Here is a 14,237-nt window from a genome sequence, read left to right as displayed (position 1 = left end):
CCTGTAATCCCAGCACTTTGGGAGGCCGAAGTGGGTGGATCACCTGAGGTCCGAAGTTTGAGACCAACCTGACCAACATGGTGAAACCCCATCTTTATTAAAAATACAAAAATTAGCCAGGTATGGTAGCACACACCTGTAGTCCCAGCCACTTGGGAGGCTCAGGTAGGAGAATCACTTGAACCTGGGAGGTGGAAGATTCAGTGAGCTGAGATGGCTCCACTGCACTCCAGCCTGGGCAACAGAGCAAGACTCCATCTCCAAAAAAAAAATTACATATCTGCACAGTCCCTGCATAGATGTTGCACTTGTTGTTTACACTGCTCCCTACCAAGCTAGTATTACTGCTGACCTTTCTGATAAGAGAAAGGATTGCCCTGATCCTCATTTCTTTCTTTTTTTGAGACGGAATCTCACTCTGTCTGTTGCCCACGCTGGAGTGCAATGGCACGATCTCAGCTCACTGCAGCCTCCAACTCCTGGGTTCAAGCGATTCTCCTGCCTCAGCCTCTCGAGTAACTGGGACTACAGGCCCGCCTGTAGAGACAGAGTTTCACCAGGTTGTCCAGGCTGGTCTCCAACTCCTTACCTCAAGTGATCCACCCGCCTAGGCCTCCCAAAGTGCTGGTATTACAGGCGTGAGCCACCACACCTGGCTTGATCCTCATTCTTTAATTGACTTATGTTGACACATCCACAGCGAAGACAGTAAACTGTCAGATCATCAGCCTACTCCATCAAAAAAATAAAGAAAAGGCCTGGCCAGGCGCGGTGGCTCACGCCTATAATCCCAGCACTTTGTGAGATGGAGGTAGGTTGATCACCTGAGGTCAGGAGTTCGAGACCAGGCTGGGCAACCTGGTGAAACCCCGTGTCTACTAAAAATACAAAAATTTATGGTGGCACGCACCTGTAATCCCAGTTACTTGGGAGACTGAGGCAGAAGAATTGCTTAAACCTAGGAGGTTGCCACTTCACTCCAGCCTAGGCAACAAGAGCAAAACTCTGTCTCAAAAAAAAAAAGAAGAAGAAAAGTAGGGGTAAGGCCGGGTGGCAGTGGCACATGCCTGTAGTCCCAGCTACTCAGGAGGCTGAGGTGGGAGGATCACTTGAGCCCAGGAGTTCTGGGCTGTAGTGCACTATGCCGATCAGGTGTCCGCACTAAGTTAGGCATCAATATGGTAACCTCCCAGGAGCAGGGGACCACCAGGCTGTCTAAAGAGGGGTGAACCGGCCCAGGTCAGAAACACAGCAGGTCAAAACTCCTGTGCTGATCAATAGTGGGATCGTGCCTGTGAACAGCCACTGCACTCCAGCCTGGGCAACACAGCAAGACCCCATCTCTAAAAAAAAAAAAAAAAAAGAAGAAAAAGAAAAAAAATGTAGGGATAAGATGGGAATGGTCCAGAGTAAGAGAAGTATGTATATAATACAGTGAGTTCATCTCTTTAAAGGTTAAGCAAGGGAGAAGTTTGGAAATACATCTTCAACTAAGAAAAAGTATGTTGCTTAGAAAACAGACAGGAAGTTAGAGAACTATCTTATGGAGAAGTAGGAAAGTAAGTACAGAGAAAAGTTCTGGAGTAATACAAAGGTCTAAAAATCAGTGGACAAGAGAATGCCCATATTTCCCTAGAATTTACATTAATAATATGTAATCTCTCAGGCTGGGCACGGTGGCTCATGCCTGTAATCCCAGCACTTTGGGAGGCTGAGGTGGGTGGATTACCCGAGGTCAGGAGTTTGAGACCAGCCTGACCAATATGATGAAACCCCATCTTTAAAAAAAAAAGTTTATAATAATTAAAAAAAAGGAAAAAAAAAATCCGGTGACTATGTACCATTTATCATAATCACTAGTAACCATAATGCAATTAAACCCAAGGTGCTATCTACAGAAGGCGAGCAGGCTCAAATTAGCTCTCTTAGAAGCTGAACTATCAGTCTTTCTTCTCACAGAGTTGACATAAATCTCTCAGCTCTCTAAGACAATTAAGAAGACACAAACTAGCGCCTTCTCTAGTCACTGCGTGGACTCCACCCCATGGACAAGAAACACTTGAAGAACTACCTGTTTTTACTCTCCTAATAACTTACACTCCCACATGACCAGAATAAACCTTTAAAAGGAGTTAACTGACAAATGGAAAGAAATTAAGACTATGAAAATACTCCACCACCACCACATACATGTGCAGAGGAAACTGTTTACTTGATATATGCAGTACCCCAAATCAATAGTTAAAAGTGCCCACAGTTACCTAAAACTATCTTAGCCTTTCCAGCATGTCCTGGGCAAATATATATATATATCTTAGCCTGACCCAAATATCTTGGTTTTGAAGCAGTGAAGTGCGGGCCTTGTTCTAAAAGTTGGTCCCTTAAAAAAAATCCAAACACTTAAAGCCATGATTAGGCCAGCCAGGGACCCTTGTACATTCATCTAGCTCCCTCAGTTGAAGGCAGGACCATCGACTTAACAAGGGGAGAACGCTGTGAAAGAAAGGTAATGAACTGAAATTTGTTTGGCAAATGAATTTTTCAGATTCTATTCATTACAGTTTTGTTCTTCCCCAACTGGAAAATACCCCTATTCCACTCACTACAGACTCCAAAGCTTTCAGATGGGTTCCGGCGGGTTCAGGGTGGTATGGCCATACATCAGACCCGTAAGCTTTCAATACAGCCTTTTACTTACAGTTCTGAATTTGAACAGAATAGAATTTCTTACAGTTCTGAATTTTCAGAACTATTCACCATCAACAAGGTATAAAAGAAGGAACACTGGAATAAGCTGGAAGTCCTGAATTTCAACTGACTCTGCAGGCCAACTGATTGGGAGTAAATGGAAAATAGTACCTTAAAAGAGAAGACAGTTGTGGTCTGCTCCTGGCTAGATATATAATCATGAGAAATTTACTTATGTCTCTAGGACTCACTTTGCTCATCGGCGAATGGTGTCTGACACCATTTGCTGGACACCCAGTCCTGAAAGATTCCTCTTCGATCTAAAATTCAAGAACTACAAAGTATTCTTCCTCTCTTCTTCCCTCCAACACAGATTTTTATGAGAACAGAGAGCATAAGTCTAGCGCTAGACTTTAACTCAAACCAAGGTGCAACTTATATATTTGATGTCTCCAAGAGCCAGCAGTGCTCCACAAAAGTAGATGGAACCAATTAAGACAAGTTATCCAGAAATCCTTCAAGAAGTCATTCTTTACAATTAAAAACTAGTTTTTCAGTCCAATGTCACTTGTGTCAAATGCTCAACACAGTATCTCCGCCAATCTAGCCACATCTAAGGAGACAATCATCCCCATGATACACATTACAAATCTGGGTGGGTGACACCAAGTGGCTGAAAAATTCCCACTACATACAACATTTGAAATTATGGAAGTTTTTTGGTTTTTCAATTTTTTCTCCTTCAGAGAGGCAGAGTGAAACATAATCGGCTTACACACCTGCAAGAAACGTTTATTTTAAAAGACTTTCTTCGAGACTAACAGAACCAAACAACAACAGAGGTAGAAATTTAAAATTAGAACTATTAAAAAACACAAGTGTAACCAACTCTGAAGTAAAAAGGATTCCAATTTTTCACCGTAAACTACTAAACATGGTTTGTGAACAAATCAATTTGGATGTAAATAGTGCTATTCAATGAAGACGACCTGTAACTGCAGATCCAATCAGTAACTAAGATACAGATGTTTAGGTGATTCCTGATCAATACAATGACTTAGACTAAGCATACGGCATCTATTTTCATGCAACATCGCTTAAATCATTTACAGTTGTTTTGGTTTTTTTTTTCCAACTAGAAAATAACCCTTTTTCCACTCAACACAGACCCCAAAGCTTTCAGGCGAGTTCGGGCGCGTTCGGGGTGATATGGCCATAGACCAGACTCCTAAGCTTTCAATACGATCTTTTACTTACACAGTCTTCAAGAAGTCTGCATTAAAAGAAAACCTACCCAAAGTATAACTGGACTTCAATCAATATAAAACGGTGATTCACGTTTTTTCGGTAAATGCAAAAGGCAAATGGAGTTGTAAAGAGTTTCTTTCCCGTTTCAACTCCAACAGCCACGCGCGCTTTCAGCGACCGGCCACACTGCGCGGTAGCGGGGCCCGGCCGCGGGGCCGGGCCTAGAGCCCCCGCCCTGCCCGGCGCTGCCGGGAGAGGAAGCGCCGGGGACCGAGGGCGGGCGGGCGGCTTGGGCTACACCAGGCCAAGCTGGGCGGGGGAAGGGGCACTGGAGACTACGGGGCGCGCTTCCGGGGACTGCGCGGGCGGGGTCGCCGCTTTGGGGCGTGGGGCAGGGGCTGGGAGTCAGGTCAAGGGTCAGGGGCCAGGGGTGGCTGGGCCAGAAGCAGCCGGTGGGGCGCGGCCGCGGCGGGGCTGCGGCCTGCGGGCCGGAAGAGTGCCGGGCGGGCCGGCCTGGGGCGCCGCGGCGCCTGGAGGGATCCCTTCTGCTCACCTCAGGCAACGAATCCGAGTCCAGCCTCTTTGCGCCGGGGACGCCGGTCTGCGAGTCGCAAGCTCAGAGACGAAGACGGGCAGCTTAAGACGAGACCGCAGACTAACGACGGAACCGACTGAGTACCGCGGGCAGCGGGAGGGGAGCGCGAGGGAGCGAGGGCGGGCGGCGGCGGGAGGGCGGGGAACGACGTGCGCGCCCCCGAGTGCCCAGCGGGCTCGAGCCTGCCCCGTTCGCGGCCCCGCGCACGCGCGCGCACTCACAGCTCATCCAGGATTGCTCAGGAGCGCATCCACGCCCTAAAAGCAAAACGCTTAACCAATCATTGTAGCCGCGTAGGGCATCACGGGAACTCTGGGGCTATAAAAGACCTGGTTGCTATTTTGTACTCCCGGAGTCACTCATCCTTTAAGCAAGCTGGGTGGGTCTGGGTGCGCGTGCGCGGTTTTAATACTCCCGCCCCCCCCCCCCCAAACTGCCAACTCTTCACGCATGCGAAGTAGTCCCCTCCCGGCCTGAATTTACGCGTGCGCACTAATGGGCCGGGCCCCGGAAGACCGCACGCCTGCGTCTTGGGGACTACGGTGACAGTACCGCGGGTGGGGCGTAGGCCAGTCATGGCGGAACCCTGGTCTGGGCAGGCCTTGCAGGCTCTGCCGGCCACGGTGCTGGGCGCGCTGGGTGCGCTGGGCAGCGAGTTCTTGCGGGAGTGGGAGGCACAGGACATGCGCGTGACCCTCTTCAAGTTGTTGCTGCTGTGGTTGGTGTTAAGTCTCCTGGGCATCCAGCTGGCGTGGGGGTTCTACGGGAATACGGTGACCGGATTGTATCACCGTCCAGGTGAGGCTCCCTACGAACCTCCGTGGGCAGGCTGCCCCCGCCGCTACCCTCTGAACTGTACCATTGGGTTCCCCACTATCCCGCAAGAGGCTCATGAGATTTTAGTGTTGGTTCACGGCCTTACCACCCTGAATGTATTTGACCTCGGAAGCTAAGCAGGGTACTTGGATGGGAGGACGTAACGTTGTACCCTGACTCATGCCACCATTCCATTTTACGCCAGAATCCCACCAGTCCACCCATCGCCTTGTATCTATTGCTCGGAACTCTCACCTGACAATACCATTAGTCCCTTAGGACCCTCACCAGACTCCACCAAACAATACCAGTGGCCTCTAACCTGACCTGGGCTGATGCCTGCTCAGATCCCCACCCCAGCCTGCTGCAGCCCTGGATGTGTTTTTGCCTCCAGGTCTGGGTGGTCAGAATGGATCCACGCCTGATGGCTCCACGCATTTCCCTTCGTGGTGAGTAAATCTGTCCATACCGTACCCCCATGCTTGGCATTCCAAGGACACTCCTGTCCTGGTGACAGAGAGGGGAGTTCTCAGGCTATATGCCCACCAGCTTAATGGCCTTTGCAGCAAGCTTCAAGTCTGCACATAGAGCTCAGGCTTCAAGTTTGGATGACACCAGGGTCTGGACAGTCCATCAGCATGCTGTTCAGCAGCCTGTAGGATGGGTGGTGGTATTGTCATAATTTCAAAGAGATGAAATGGCAGGTTTGTTGAATTCCACTCTACACTAACCCCTCAGTTGGGAAGGCAGGAATCTCTGTCCTTAGCACACTGACCTCATCAGGGTCAGCCTCCTCTTCTGCAAAACATGGCCTCACTAATCGGGGCATTCACGCAGATAATCTCTGGGCCCCTATCACATGGTGGGGGCCACACAAGGCCCAGAGAACAAAGACAACCCCGGGCCCTGCTCAGGGGGAGCCAGGAATTTATTAGGAGAGGGTAGCAGTGCATGGGGCAAGAGTGGTCAGGGCTTCTCCCAAGAAAGACACCTAAGCTGAGATCAAAGGCCACAGGGTGACAAAGTTTACCAGGCAAAGGGAATGGATAGAGCAAGGCTAAAAGGGAAGGATAAGGGTGACATATTAGAAGAATAGATGAGACTGTGATGCTGGAGCTTGAACGTGAGAGCTTGTTGGACCCTGGGAGCAACTGAAAGACTAACTCAGCAAGGCCATGGTCTGATCTAATTTGCCTTTATAACTGCCTGCTTCGTGACAAGTAGATAAAGGGGTCCAAAAGTGAGGGCTGAAGGTCAGTTAGAAAGGCTGCCACTGCCCAGGTTTCTGTCTTAGAGAAGAGGCAGGGCCTGGTGGTTCACACCTGTAATCCCAGCACTTTGGGAGGCCACGATGGGCAGATCCTTGATGTCAGGAGTTTGAGACCAGCCTGGCCAACATAGTGAAACTCTGTCTCTACTAGAAAAAAGTTAAGTGGGCATGGTGGCATATGCCCGTAATCCCAGCTACTGAGGAGACTGAGGCCTGAAAATTACTTGAACCGAGGAGGCAGAGGTTGCAGTGAACCGAGATGGAGCCACTGCACTCTAGCCTGGGCATCAGAGTGAGACTCTGTCTCAAAAAAAAAAAAAATAGCCCGAGTGTGATGGCTCACACCTGTAATTCCAGCACTTTGGGAGGCCGAGGCAGGCAGATCACCTGAGGTTGGGAGTTCAAGACCAGCCTGACCAACATGGAGAAACCCTGTCTCTACTAAAAACACAAAAATAGCCGGGTGTGGTGGTGCACACCTATAATCCCCACTAAATGGGAGGCTGAGACAGGAGAATCGCTTGAACCCAAGAGGCAGAAGTTGTAGTGAGCTGAGATCACACCATTGCACTCCAGCCTAGGCAATAAGAACAAAACTGTGTCTCAAAAAAAATAATAAAATAAATAAATAAATAATAGGCAGGGCATGGTGGCTCACGCCTGTAATCCCAGCACTTTGAGAGACCAAGGAGGGTAGATCACCTGAGGCCTGGAGTTTAAGACCAGCCTGGCCAATATGGCAAAACCTGTCCCTACTAAAAATATAAAAATTAGCTGGGTGTGTTGGCGGGTGCCTGTAATCCCAGCTACTTGGGAGGCTGAGGCAGAAGAATTGCTCGAACCCAGGAGGTGGAGGCTGCAGTGAGCTGAGATCTCACCATTGCACTCCAGCCTGGGCAACAAGAATGAAACTGTCTCAGAAAAAGAAAAAGAGTAATAATAATAATAAATGAAAAGAGCCGGGCACAGTGGCTCAAGCCTGTAATCCCAGCACTTTGGGAGGCCGAGGTGGGTGGATCACGAGGTCAAGAGATCAAGACCATCCTGGTCAACATGGTGAAACCCCGTCTCCACTAAAAATACAAAACATTAGCTGGGCATGGTGGCGCGTGCCTGTAATCCCAGCTACTCAGGAGGTTGAGGCAGGAGAATTGCCTGAACCCAGGAGGCAGAGGTTGTGGGTAAGCCGAGATCGCGCCATTGCACTCCAGCCTGGGTAACAAGAGTGAAACTCCATCTCAAAAATAAATAAATAAATAAATGAAAAGAATTTTTAAAAACTAGAGAAGGATGGCAATGCCATACGAACATGGAGAACCAGGAAGAAGAATGGGTCTGCAGGGAGAAGGTGCTAGGCCCCAGGTGGGCTGTGGGAGATCAGTAGAGAGGTCTAGATTGTTATGTGACCTTACTGAACCTAGCTTAGCCCCCAAGGAGTTTGGGAGAGCCAATTTCAGCTACTGTTCTGCCCATGGAATAACCCCCCTCTCTCTCCGTCACTTTCAGGGAAATGGCAGCAAACGAACCTCTCAAAACCCACAGAGAATAAGGGAAGGCAGCAGAGGGTCTCCAAGGGCATCACTGGGTCTGCTGGCTTCTACACTGAGTTCTGCTGCTTACCAGACCCCAGGGACAACTGCCAGGGGTTCAGGGTTGGTAGCAGGGAGTACCCCAGTGCCTGCGGGGCTGAGCCGCCTCTGCCCCTTGGCCTTGCTCCTTGCCCATGCAGTGGGCAAGTGAAGAGTTTGCCTGTACCTTTTCTGGGTGCCTTAAGTAGAGAAATCGTGTTCCTCCTCTCTCAAGGGGTGACAACTCAGGAAGCCTCTGAGTTGGGAAGGCCAACAGTTCTTTTGTCTTGAGTTTCTTTTTCTGTCCCTCTTCACATCCCCCTGAAATATAACCCCATAAAAATTTTTCCTGAGTTGGCCGGGTGCGGTGGCTCATGCCTGTAATCTCAACACTTTGGGAGGCCAAGGCAGGCAGATCACAAAGTCACGAGTTCAAGACCAGCCTAACCAACATGCTGAAACCCCATCTCTACTAAAAATGCAAAAATTAGCCAGGCATGGTAGCAGGTGACTGTAATCTCACCTACTCTGGAGGCTGAGGCAGGAGAATTGCTTGAACCTGGGAGTCAGAGGTTGCAGTGAGACAATATCATTGTGCCATTGTACTCCAGCCTGGGTGACAGAGCAAGACTCCGTGTCAAAAAAAAATAATTCCTGAGAGGAAGCCTGAGGTTAACCAGCTCTGGGGTTTGTAAGGCAGGTCTGTTTTCTCCTAAGCCCTGAGTTTTCTGAATCTCATTTTGCCTTGTTGGCAAGGAGCCAGGGAATCCTGACCTGAGCCAGACCTTAAGCTCTGTGGTTACTTAGCTGGCCATTCAGGTATAAGGCAGTATGGTGTCCCTGCAGGCACCATCCAGATGGAGGCACCAAACACCCACATCCCTAGCCCAACCAGACTTCTCCTGTGAGCCAGGCAAAGGAAATTGTCATCTGCCAACTGTCCTATTCATGTTCCTCTCAGTCCTTCTTGGGGGTAAGCTGGGTGCCTGAAGGAGCACAGCTGAACCCCAGGGGTGGCCTCCTACCCCCCAATGCTTAAGTGCCTATGGGAACTTGAGTCTGTACCTTGTCCCCTCAGGATGGTACCAAGCAGTTAGTGCAGTGGCCCCATCATAGCCTGCAGCCTCATTTCCCGTCTAGACCTGGTACAAACCACCTCACAGGCTCAGCTCTTCCCCACTAGCATCTCCACCTTTACGAACCAGGCAGTCCTGCCATGTCACAAAAGGCCAGGGGAGTTTCCAAAGGTGTGGGTGACAAATGCCCCTATAGAAACGCCAGTACCTTTCATCAGGACTCAGCAATTATGTTAAAAAAAAAAAAAGAAGAAAGAAAAGAAACAGCAGTACCTGAAAGCACTGTAACCCTGGACCTGCCTCCTTCCCTGATGGCCATACTTCTGCCTCCATCTGCCGGGCCACCAGCCACTTTAGTGACCCCTGCCTACTTCCCCTCTGTTGGATGTCACACTTCCATCTGGCTGCCTTTGCTTAAGCCATCTTTGCGGTAGAGGTGCACTGGAGTTGCCACTATACTGAGGATGATGGTCTTCACAGCGCCAGGCCAACTCTCTAATACTACCCCACAGAATCAGGGTCTCACATTTCACCCCAGGTTCAACTGAAGATGTGGCTTATTAAACATGGAAGCGCATTGGTTGTTGTGGTTATTCAGACAGAACCAAAGTGTGTGCATGCACAGGGGCAGTGAGAGAGGTAACATCCTGGAGGCTGTTCCCCCTTGGTAGCCAGATGTAGTAACTTGCAGGGAGGGGAGAGGTGATGCCAGCTTCCTGGAGGAGCAGTGATGGAGTGCCCAACAGGGGCAATATCTCCATTCATAGACTGGCCCCTTTCAAGGGGAACCTATTCTAAGCTTGTCTTGGAAGCCAGGAAAGCAGGCATTGGGTTGGCATTTCAGGAATCCCGTGAACAAAGAACAATGAAGCTAGAGACTGGCAAGTAAAAAGGAAGTTTAATTTTTAATTTTTTGTTTTTTTTCTCATCCATGCCAGTGCAGAAGGAAGTTTAATTTATCTTTCAGGATTCAGTGGAGTCCATTAATGGATACTGAGGCAAAGGTCAGTCCAGGGTAAAGCAAGTCCAGGAGGAAGCTCACCCTGCCCTACAACAGCCCTGGAGCTCAGAACAGGTGGTGAGCCTGCCATGGTTTGCTACTGGGCAGCACACTAGACCAACTTGGAAATGTGGAAGAGTAAATCAGTGTTCCCTCAGCCATCCCCAAGTTTACACACAGGCATAGCAGCCCTACTATGAGTCAGCAATTATTTCTGACTGGCAGTAGGGACAATTTGCATTTATGAAAAGCAAACTGGAGAGGATAGCCTAAGTCCATACTGCCCGTGTTACCACCCTTTGCAATGTGAAAAACCATGGTGAGGTAGGTTGGGCAGGTTTTATCCCCCCCACAAAGGTGAGCCTTTGCTCCACAGCCAGCACCTGGCAGGGTGGGAGAGATGGCAGAACCAAAGCTTCTTATTACCCTCCAGCAGGTAAGAGTAGGTCAGTGGGATCATGGACTAAAACAAGACATTGTGTAAGCTGGTCCATCACTCAGAAGCAGGGTCCTGAAGGAAGCTGGAGTGGCATGAGTTAGGTGGGGAGAATAGGTGGTATAGCCCCTCAACCAGACAATTAAAATCAGCCTCCACCTTAGCTGCCCAACGCTTGTGAGTTCTGCCTCAGCTTCTTGACTAACCCCTTGTAGATTCCTGGAGGGGACAGCCCCACCCTGAGCCATCCTCATTTAAGGGTATAGTAGTTTGTGGGCACAAAGGGCATCTTGCTGACCACAGCCATCTGCTGCTTTCGCCGCACCTCTACCATCAGCTTTGTCCCTGGACGACTGTACTCGCAGGGCACGTAACCCATAGCTACATTCTTCTTCAGAGAGGGTGAGGGGCAGCCACTAGTCACAGTACCTGTCAAGCATAAGCCATGCATCAGCACCATCCTGCAAGAAGTGCCCCCACCCTCCTGGGGAAGAGACAGGGCTTCCCAGCTTCCCTGGTCCACCTACCAATCATGGTACCCTCCATGTTCAGGATGGGACTGTGTGCCCGCATCGGGGCCCCCTCACACATCAAGCCCACACGCCTCCGCTGCACCTTGCCCTTCAGCTGGGGAACAATGACCTTGGCTCCAGGGAAATCCATAGCAGCTCGGCGGCGCTTCCCTGGAGAATGACACATGAAACATAAGCCACAGCACATAGAAGCCCTGGCCACCAGAGGCCCTTATGAGGACTTCAAGTAACACCCATCTAGTGTCACGACCCCTTTGCTTGGGCTACTCCAAGCTCTATTCCTCCCCTGCACTGCCGTGAGTCAGCCAACCAACTACCTCCCACCTTCTAAAGGCCATACTGCCCACCTGCTGAGCATCTTCAGTTTCTAATGGGCAAAGCCACAGTGGCACCTTCGGGAAAAGGAGGCTCAGAAAGGCTGAGTCACTTACTCCAGGCTACACAACCTTAGGAGGAGTCATGGGCTGGCTAGTCTTATTAAGGGTCACCCCAACTTCCAGAACCCCATCCTTTTAGTGCTGGCCCAGCTCACCCAGTGTCCAACTGAGGCTGCCCTCCACAGGTGTAGTGTGTTCATCAATGTCAGTCCCATACAGGCAGAGGCCTGCCTCCAGGCGCAGGCTATCCCTGGCGGCCAACCCTGCCAGCTTCACCTCTGGGTTTTCCAGAAGAGCTGTTGCCAGGTGAACTGCTCCCGCTGCTGGCACTGAGATCTGTATGAAACACCAGAGGGCAGATGAGAAGCTCCCTGTACTGTACACCCCCTACCCCTCACCCCCATCTCGTGCCCTGTACTGCCTCCTACACCCACTTCTTGACACACCTCCACACCGTCCTCTCCTGTGTAGCCACAGCGGGTCACACGGCAGCCAGACACACCAAACACCTCCATCACAGCACTCGTCATGAAGGGCAGTTTCCTCAGGTCATCTGCCACGCCAGCCTGTAGCACCTGGGCTGCAGTGGGGCCTGGGCCAGGGAGCCAGTGACCAAGTATCCAGGTCCCTGCACCCCTCAAAGCCGGACTAAAGCCGTATTTAGGGACCAGAACAAGCCCTGAGCAAGTCTTACTCTGCAAGTGGGAAAAGATGGCCTTGTCCCTAGCCCATGAAGCCTTGTGGTAGGTAGGAGGAGGGCAAGATAGCAAACTTAAAATTATGGCACACAAATACCACACTTTCTGTACCTCCTTGGTATGGCCTCTGTGCTAAGCAGTCAATGAAACCAGAAAGGCAAAGGCTGGCTCCAACCTCAGCCCAGCGCTCTCACCTTGCAGGGCTAGCAGGGCATTATCCAGCACCTCCAGGCCCACATCTCTGCCCTGGTTCTGAAGCTCCCTGACCTTGTCCTAAAAGACAGAAACACCACATGAGCATCTGGGGCCACTTACTGAGCACCTACCATGGGCTGGACACTGCAGAGCTGGACAGTAGTAAGATAGTGGAAAGTAGAAGGAAGGGGGGCGGGGGGAAGGTAGTGGGCTGATTCCCATCTTACAAGGTCACCCAAGCCCAGGTCTGCTACCTCACACCCTCACCAGAGGGGCCAAGGTCCCCTTCCCCATCCCCGGTAATCCCCCCACCACCAAACTCTGGCATGCTCCAGAGAGGGCCTGCTCTGAAGTCTCATAGCTATTCATTCACTCAAAAAGCCATTTTCCAGGCCCCTTGTCTGTGCCAACCCTGTCCTGGACAACAAGGATGCTGCTGTATGAACAAGGAAGACAAGGTACTTAGAACACAAAGAGGGGGTACCTGCATGAGGGCCAAATCTTTCTCCCAGCAGCCAGCATTGGATACCACATACAGATGCCCCTGAGAAGTATTGGTTACAATCAAGTCATCTAAGATGCCTCCAGCCTCATTGGTAAACAGCGACAGTGTCCCCTAGGACCAAAGTGGAGCGTTTTGGCCTCCAGGTCCAGGAGGCCAAGGAGAAGGGTGAACCAGACACATCCAGGGGTGTGTCTTAGCTACTACAAGGTTATGAATCCTAATGTGAAGAACTCAGGGTGTGCAAAGTGAAAAGACTGGGTCCAAGTCCACGGTCTTTGATCCTCACGCACCAAAAAGTTTTCATCCCCTCCCCACCTTGGGGTAGGTACTTCACTGATCTGGTAAGACCTCTGCACCCCTCCCCACTCTTTTTTTTTTTTTTCTAGTCAACCAAAGGGACAATTTATTAAGGCTCCAGGGCCATGGGGCCTGGGCAGGAAGCTGCCCTTCCAGGAAGGAAGAGGCTTATTTGATCTTCTTCTTGGGGCGCAGGTTGTTGGTGTGGCCACACTTCTTGCAGTAGTTGACAGCACCGGAGTGCAGACAAGCATAGCACTTGCAGCAGATCATCTTGTCGCAGTTGTATTTCTGGACAAGCTGGCAGAGGGAAGGCTCAATAATGCCACCTCACAGGTGCAGCACCAGGTGCAGGTTGGACTCTTTCTGGATGTTGTAGTCTGAGAGCGTGCAGCCATCCTCCAGCTGTTTGCCGGCAAACATCAGACGCTGCTGGTCAGGTGGGATAGCCTCCTTGTCTTGAATTTTGGCTTTGACATTCTCAGTGGTGTCACTGGGCTCGACCTCAAGGGTGATGGTCTTGCCCATGAGGGTCTTCACAAAGATCTGTATCTCTGCGTCTGCAACTCAGCCACCTCCCCCTCCCCACTCTACTGAGAGCCCCATCTCATGCTTAATCTATAACACCTAGGACTTGCTGCTTCACCTACCCAAACCCGGAACAACTCAGCCCATGTGCCAACCCGCAGGACAAAAGCTTCAAAGGCCATCTTGATGATCCCAGGCTCTCCTAAGTACTCCATGGCAGTGCCCCCAAAATACTGGCCTTAGCTTCTCCTCTAGATGGACGGAGAGCCTGAGGTTGAGGGTACATGATCACCTGGGGATCTTGTTAAAATGAAGGTTCTGATTCAGCAAGTCTGCAGCAGTGCCTGAGAGTATATTCCTAACAAGCTCCAAGGTTGCTGGTTTAGAGACCACACTTTTTTTTTTTT

The 14,237-nt window shown here is 50.5% G+C and overlaps 3 protein-coding genes, 1 long non-coding RNA gene and 1 pseudogene across 5 annotated transcripts in view; 1 reads left to right on the top strand and 4 right to left on the bottom strand.

Moving 5' to 3' along the window:
- The window catches only part of RHOA (ras homolog family member A), a 59,954-nt gene extending 55,087 nt beyond the window's left edge, over nucleotides 1-4,867 (bottom strand). The window contains exon 1 of the mRNA XM_017505488.2: nucleotides 4,490-4,867. The gene's annotated coding sequence lies outside the window, so the exon portion shown is untranslated. The remainder of the gene's footprint in view (nucleotides 1-4,489) is intronic.
- Nucleotides 4,868-4,885: 18 nt separating this feature from the next.
- Nucleotides 4,886-8,538, top strand: TCTA (T cell leukemia translocation altered). The gene is made up of 3 exons (XM_017505606.1): nucleotides 4,886-5,329; nucleotides 5,742-5,796; nucleotides 8,124-8,538. Exons 1-3 carry the CDS (start codon nucleotides 5,107-5,109, stop codon nucleotides 8,164-8,166), a joined length of 321 nt encoding a protein of 106 aa, XP_017361095.1. The 5' UTR covers nucleotides 4,886-5,106; the 3' UTR covers nucleotides 8,167-8,538.
- A 614-nt stretch (nucleotides 8,539-9,152) lies between these two features.
- On the bottom strand, nucleotides 9,153-9,862 carry LOC108287339. The gene is made up of 2 exons (XR_001818305.2): nucleotides 9,535-9,862; nucleotides 9,153-9,469 (listed from the first exon to the last, which is right to left on the bottom strand). It is a non-coding gene; the product is annotated as an uncharacterized LOC108287339 (long non-coding RNA).
- A 278-nt stretch (nucleotides 9,863-10,140) lies between these two features.
- The window catches only part of AMT (aminomethyltransferase), a 7,565-nt gene continuing 3,468 nt past the window's right edge, over nucleotides 10,141-14,237 (bottom strand). The window contains exons 4-9 of one of the 2 annotated variants that reach the window (XM_017505121.2): nucleotides 12,985-13,116; nucleotides 12,500-12,578; nucleotides 12,054-12,199; nucleotides 11,763-11,943; nucleotides 11,225-11,380; nucleotides 10,141-11,126 (exon numbers count right to left, since the gene is read on the bottom strand). In XM_017505121.2, coding sequence (XP_017360610.1) covers nucleotides 10,948-11,126; nucleotides 11,225-11,380; nucleotides 11,763-11,943; nucleotides 12,054-12,199; nucleotides 12,500-12,578; nucleotides 12,985-13,116 — 873 coding nt within the window. In that variant the 3' untranslated portion in view covers nucleotides 10,141-10,947. The remainder of the gene's footprint in view (nucleotides 11,127-11,224; nucleotides 11,381-11,762; nucleotides 11,944-12,053; nucleotides 12,200-12,499; nucleotides 12,579-12,984; nucleotides 13,117-14,237) is intronic. The other variant, XM_017505195.2, reaches the window with a different exon arrangement.
- LOC108303881 lies at nucleotides 13,123-14,045 on the bottom strand (annotated as a pseudogene).

This window comes from Cebus imitator, unplaced genomic scaffold (assembly GCF_001604975.1).
Source record: "Cebus imitator isolate Cc_AM_T3 unplaced genomic scaffold, Cebus_imitator-1.0 Scaffold0, whole genome shotgun sequence".
Classification (NCBI taxonomy): domain Eukaryota; kingdom Metazoa; phylum Chordata; class Mammalia; order Primates; family Cebidae; genus Cebus; species Cebus imitator.
The sequence above is the reverse complement of the archived record's forward strand: the minus strand, read 5'-3'. Positions and strand labels throughout refer to the sequence as shown.